This window comes from Sinocyclocheilus anshuiensis, unplaced genomic scaffold (genome assembly GCF_001515605.1).
Source record: "Sinocyclocheilus anshuiensis isolate Anshui unplaced genomic scaffold, SAMN03320099.WGS_v1.1 scaffold794, whole genome shotgun sequence".
NCBI lineage: Eukaryota > Metazoa > Chordata > Actinopteri > Cypriniformes > Cyprinidae > Sinocyclocheilus > Sinocyclocheilus anshuiensis.
The window spans coordinates 111,215-117,566 of NW_015547683.1; the positions used below are offsets into that span (position 1 = coordinate 111,215).

At 35.4% G+C, this 6,352-nt stretch overlaps 2 protein-coding genes across 2 annotated transcripts in view; both read left to right on the top strand.

The window, feature by feature from the left end:
- The window catches only part of LOC107703140 (phospholipase A2-like), an 11,078-nt gene extending 8,301 nt beyond the window's left edge, over positions 1 to 2,777 (top strand). Inside the window, exon 3 of the mRNA XM_016505669.1 lies at positions 2,499 to 2,777. Coding sequence (XP_016361155.1) covers positions 2,499 to 2,713 — 215 coding nt within the window. The 3' untranslated portion in view covers positions 2,714 to 2,777. The remainder of the gene's footprint in view (positions 1 to 2,498) is intronic.
- A 686-nt stretch (positions 2,778 to 3,463) lies between these two features.
- LOC107703141 (phospholipase A2, minor isoenzyme-like) overlaps positions 3,464 to 6,352 on the top strand; it is a 4,852-nt gene continuing 1,963 nt past the window's right edge. Inside the window, exons 1-2 of the mRNA XM_016505670.1 lie at positions 3,464 to 3,524; positions 4,744 to 4,894. Coding sequence (XP_016361156.1) covers positions 3,476 to 3,524; positions 4,744 to 4,894 — 200 coding nt within the window. The 5' untranslated portion in view covers positions 3,464 to 3,475. The remainder of the gene's footprint in view (positions 3,525 to 4,743; positions 4,895 to 6,352) is intronic.

Here is a 6,352-nt window from a genome sequence, read left to right on the forward strand (position 1 = left end):
TTTAATGGATGTCAATGGAGGAGAGGCTTCACTACGCTGAATAAACAGCTTTTTAGAGGAAACAGCTTATCATTTATTTATTTAGCCATTTAGCAGACGTTTTTATCCAAAGCGACTTACAAATGAGTACAACAGAAGCAATCAATTGTAGTATTAAAACAACTAAAAACACATCCAAATGTAAAAGCTAAAACTTTATAAATACTACTTATACACATTTTAAAAATAAAGAAATTAAATAAAAAAGACCTATACAGACATAATAAATTCAGAGATAATTTAACTCAAATTAAAATAAATAACAAATACAAATAATACAAATCAAACGACAGTAGTTTATCAGTAATCCTAAAAAATAACACTGCCAAACTTACATGCTAAAAAACAACAACTTACTTAACATAGTAAGAAATGGTTATAAAAAACTGAAACAGAAGTAAAACAAGTAGTAGGAAAGAGGAGAAATAAAAAGCGATACTTATCCTTTGCCGGTGTCCTGCCCGGTGGAGTCGCACGGTAGAGTCGATGGTCTTTACACTCTTCGGTCTTTAAACGAGGAGGCCGTCACGTGACACTACTGTTTAACTAAGCTTTTTTATACCCGTCTAATAAAATACTAAATTAATTCAGCTGGACACACTTTCCTTATTTTTTCCACAACAAATGGCCAAGCAAGCGCAGACACTGACAAGATACGCGATACAGAACGAGACCAAACGCGATATCAGCACATCTCCACACAGTAAACAAAACAAGCGTTTCCTAGCAACTACAACTGCACTAAACACTAATGAGACAAGTAAATACACTTACGAGCTGCTTTTAACTTCCGCTGATAAAGACTGCTTCTCTCAAAGAGTATTTCTTTACAATGTTTTCTGCTGGCGCTTGAACACACTTTCCTTATTTTTTCCACAACAAATGGCCAAGCAAGCGCAGACACTGACAAGATGCACGGTACAGAACGAGACCAAACGCGATCATTTAATGAATCGACAGCCTATTGGCTAATCTCCTATATGTTTTACACTAAGCAATACTTTTGGATTGAACTATTTTTAGAGTTTACACCGAAAAAAATGCAGTTTTATAAGAGAAGTCACTGACTTTTTTCGACAGGTGGGGTTCAGCCAAAGTTCCTTTAAGACAAGTCATGTCACTCAACGGCCATCTTTGAAACGACTCTTGGGCATGCAAGTGCTGCTTCTGTCTTTTTGAATGGGGAAACATCAATTTCTCCAAAACTGTTCGCCAAGCTTAAAATTGTATAATTCTCATAAATGTTGTTTCTTTTGCTCAAATGGCCTTAAAAAAGTCTATTTTTCAGGCTAGACCAGCCAGTGCGCATGAGCGCATGTCTCAGAACGCTGCAGTGACGCGCTGACTTTACCGATTAGCAATTGGCTCTTTTACTTAGAAGGTGGGGCTTCGTTCTATAGCGTGGCCATATTGAGCATTGCATTTTTCCCCATTCAAAACTATACAAGTGACACGTCTTGGGTATTCTATAGTCTTTGAGGGAGTAAAAGGAAAGTGCTGCATGGTCTATTTTGATGACATTGCTGTCTATTCTAGTAACATCACCGAACATTTCCAGCATCTTCAGCAGGTCTTCAGCTTACGGCATTTCTCTGTGGTATCCATAAACGGCGATTGAGTGTCGCACAACTCTGAATGAAATTCAGTGACATCAAGGCTGTAATGTGATTGGTTATTAAGGCACATGTGATCCAAGTTGACTGTTAGGCTTTCTCCAATAGTAAGTAATACAGACCCTCTCATCTCCCTATAGTAAGACAATCTCTGAAATAACGCTTGCGGTGTGAAACAGGCAAACTGTTGTGCATCTGCGAACAAGTGGCGTTTCTTTCTAAATTAATCAATATTGCTGTACGAATCGGTTGAGTGAATGAATCAATGACTCACTCAAAATTCCTGACTGAATCAGTGTTGTTGAATGGTCGATTCAAATAGCTCACTCGTAAAGATAGTAGCCTACACCTACTGGCGTAACTATAACTGCAGAAAACCGCAATGAAAATCCCAACAATTAATACAAAAACTGACAGCCTGTTTGGAACAAACACAGACAAATGTAGGATACAACCTACAGAACAGAACTAACTGTTGTATAATTTACATAACCTGTCTAAAATAAGTAAATAGGATTTTAAATAAGTAGAGAAAAATATACTGCAAACTATGTAGCCTAATGTTTGCATGTTAACTGAAATTAAATTAAAATGTATTAAAGTTCAAACTTATATTAAATGCAATTAGTTAACCATTAATATGCTTTTTTGAGCCACTTAAGACATAAGTACATCTTCTTTTAAGTGTACAAAAGTGTGTTATTAAACAGTCATGATACTCTTTTTAAGTACGCCTTTTATTTCATTAGTGTTTTTATCTGCAAATAAGAGCTGAAGTACACTACAAGGGCGCATTCAATACAATTAAACACGCTCCTTTATACAACTTCTCTTTTTCTCTTTCAGACAGTAATGATGAGTGTGATATGTTCATCTGCCAGTGTGACAAGACTGCAGCGGAGTGTTTTGCTCAAGCACCTTATAACGCCTCCAATAATCATCTATCCTCGAGTGTTTGCAGCTCAGCTTCCAAAGACATCAGCAGCTTTCTCATCACTCTTACTGCATTCATGGTCACTCTCACACCACTATATAGCAACAAAATACCCTGTAATAAGTGAAATGTGCATGTACAGAACATAATTGTGTTATTTGCTGTCATTTTGGTCATTAAAAAAAAACAACACACACACTTTTGTGTGCTGACAGCTGTTTTGCAACTTCTTCCAAGTCTTAAATTCTCATGATTTTTTGAGAAAACGGAATTCTTGTACCAGCTGTGCAAATTGCAAACATATGCTGACGTTCCCAAAGATCAAAACACACACACACACACAAACGTAGATAAGTGTACATAAGCACACTCAACAATCTCAGCAACTGTAAGTTTGGGCGCTTGTGTGTGTACATGTAGTGACGTGATGTGTGGCCAAGTATGGTGTCCCATACTCAGAATTTGTGCTCTGCATTTATCCCATCCAAGTGTGCACACACAGCAGTGAGTAGTGAACAAACACACACACACCCGGAGCAGTGGGCAGCCATTTTTGCTGCATCCCCCAGGGAGTAGTTGGGGCTTTGCTCAAAGGTCTCACCTCAGTCGTGGTATTGAGGGTGGAAGAGAACACTGGTCATTCACTACCCCCACCTACAATCCCTGTTGGTACCAAGACTCGAACCCGCGACCTTTAGGTTACAAGTCCAAGACTCTCTAACCATTAGGCCATGACTGCCCCATGTATGTGCATTTGTTTGTAATTCACAAAGTTAGCTTATCAATGTGCCCCACCCATCAAGGTTATATAATTCTATAATAGGTCTATAATATAATAAGTTATAGACCTATAAATAATTGGCCAATACCTGTTCATTCAGTCTTCACCATGAACACCTTCCTCTCTGTCGTGATCCTGAGTGTGAGTCTGCCCACCTGTGAGTATACTTAAGATGTGTTCTACTATTCAACTCCATTTATTATATTTTATTATGTATGCAAAACAAATGTTTAACTTATAGATATATTGAATATAATTCACATAATTTATTCGTTTATTTTTTATTTTTTTATTCATTTATTTGTTAGTCAGTACAATAATTGAACTAATAACTTGCTCATTACATAAAATATTTAATGAGAATGCCTTAACAGAACTTAAAGGGATACTCCAACCAAAAAAAAAAAAAGAAAATTCTGTCATCATTTACCCTTTAATGTTATTCCGAAAAAAGCTTTGTGTCTTCTGTACAACACAGAAGATATTTTGAGCATTTTTTTTCTCCATACAATTAAATGCAATGAGCTCCTTTTTGTGTTCTGTAGAAGTAAGAAAGTCATACAGGTTTGGAACAACATGAGGCTGTGGAATGACAGAATTTCTGTAAACAAGACCTAAAGTCGGAAAACTGTCCATGCATGCCAAAAAGATTGTAGAGTGAAATTAGCTTTGGGAAGTGCGGAGAGTGTTTTGTTTCAATGTCTGTGACTTCGTGTTATGGTTGTTTTGCTTAAACTTTCATATAATATTCCAATTGTAAACTGAAAACGACATCTTGTCCCTAAACTGTGTAAATTAATGTTTAAAAAAAACAGTGCTGTGACTACCAGGGTGGATTGTAATCCATGAAAACATGGATGCCCAGCCCATTTACATTTTATGTTTTGTATTTACATTTCGTACTCTGATAATCAAATTTTGATTCTCTAAATAATCATTTTAAAATACCTAAAGTAATTGGTCATAAAAACTAACTGTGTTACAACAGACCTCCCTGGTCTTTACAAGATCACAAGTATGGAACACTGGATGAAGCACAAACAAACCAGTCATCTAAAACTGCTATACACCTCTCATAAATATTTTGTAAGGCAAATGGTGAATTAAAGATTTTATGAGATTAATTTTGGTGCTTCTATTGACTAGTGAAGCTTGCACTATATGTGTGTGTGCAAAAAAACTCATAAATATATGATAAAAATGGTTCTTATGTACTATATTCCTAAAATTTAAAAGAATGTTTGTCTTTTTTAGACAGTTTGGTAAGTACAGAACAGTTGTTGATTAAGATAGTTGTTTACATAACATTTTGATTTTATTTCATCATTAGATTGCTAATCAGTATGAAGCACTGATAAACTATCACTGTTTAACAGTGCTGGCGACTCTAGACTACCGCGCGCTGTGGCAGTTCAGGGCTATGATCCTCTGTAACATCCCTGATAGCTGGCCTGCACTGGATTATGCAGACTACGGATGCTACTGTGGAAAGGGAGGCTCAGGCACCCCGGTGGATGAACTGGACAGGTCCGATTTAAACCGGTTATAGAGACACTGAATGAATCATTTGAATCCGTTTTGTCAGTCACACTTCAGCCTTCTCAAGCTGAGAAGTTTAGTGCATAGTTTATAAATGTTCAAAGCTGCATGTTGCACAAATTAATTTATTTTTGTACGCAGCATGCATTGCAAAAAATAAAAATAATAATAATAATAATACTACAGTAAAATAGTTTTAAACCTTACCTTTTTAAGGAGATGTTTCAGAAAAATCTCGGCACAATAGTAATGTGAATATTGATTAAGTGCCTCATGAATATTAGTTATGTATCAATGTACAATTTATATTTAGAATCTAGCTACATTTTTGTTTTTCCACAGCAGCCAAGCAGCACAAATATCCTAAAATATAATAATTATTGATCAAAAAGTGACGGCGACAAACTTTTGAATCATGTCTACTGTATTCTCTATCCCTCTAGGTCAGTGCTGAATGTTGCCAATTTAGCAATTTTGTTGCTAGATTTAGCAACTTTTCAGACTACCCTAGCAACTTTTTTTTTCAAAAAGCACCTAGCAACAAATTTAGCTATTTTTAAAAAGTATTTGGCAACTTTTAGCAACTTTTGTAAAGTGACTCAAATTATAAAAAAAAGGTGCATATTTTCAACTAAATTACACAAAAAGAGGAAACCATTGAACAGCTAGCCAGCCAAGCAGCACATCAACCTGGAGAGAGCTGGAACAAGATGCCTAACAGTAAAAAAAATCAAATGTGCATTAAGTTGCTAGTTCCAATTGGTCAATAATAAATGCACATTTATGATACAGCATGTTATTAGCTTGTATATATAATTGTTGTTCAGTTAGGTACACTGTAAGAAAAAATATGTGGAAAAATTGAAAAGGTACTAGTCATTTTCTGCCACGATGTTATCCATTAAGTTGTAACCCTGTAACCTTAAAACACAAAATGCAATGTGGAATTCAAAACACAGGTAAAACACTGTGTAAAACACATGCAAAAAATAAATACGTATTGTCCCTTCATATAAACATTACATTGTGTCCTATTTTTACAGACTTTTGTGTAGCACACTAACCAACTACCAGTACACTGCTTAAAACTATAATGGTTAAGAATGTGCAGCTCTACTAGTTAATAAGAAAATACATCAAGTGTTTAACTGTTCAATAATTCAATGTTCTAAAAAATCCGATCATAAAGATGTGCTACTTATGTTACTTTTACAAATTAAAATATTTTATGTTTATAATATTTTTATGAACAAATAACATTTAAAACAATATTTTTCGCTGAGATTTGAGTAATCTCGTTGTGTATTCTACGTAAAAACGCTGTTTTGTGTCATGGTTATGCAATGACGTCATCACGCAATGACATCACAATGACATTTAGCAACTTTTAGCAACAAACGGATCTGCCTTTAGCAACTTCCCCTGAAAATTAGTTGGCAACACTGG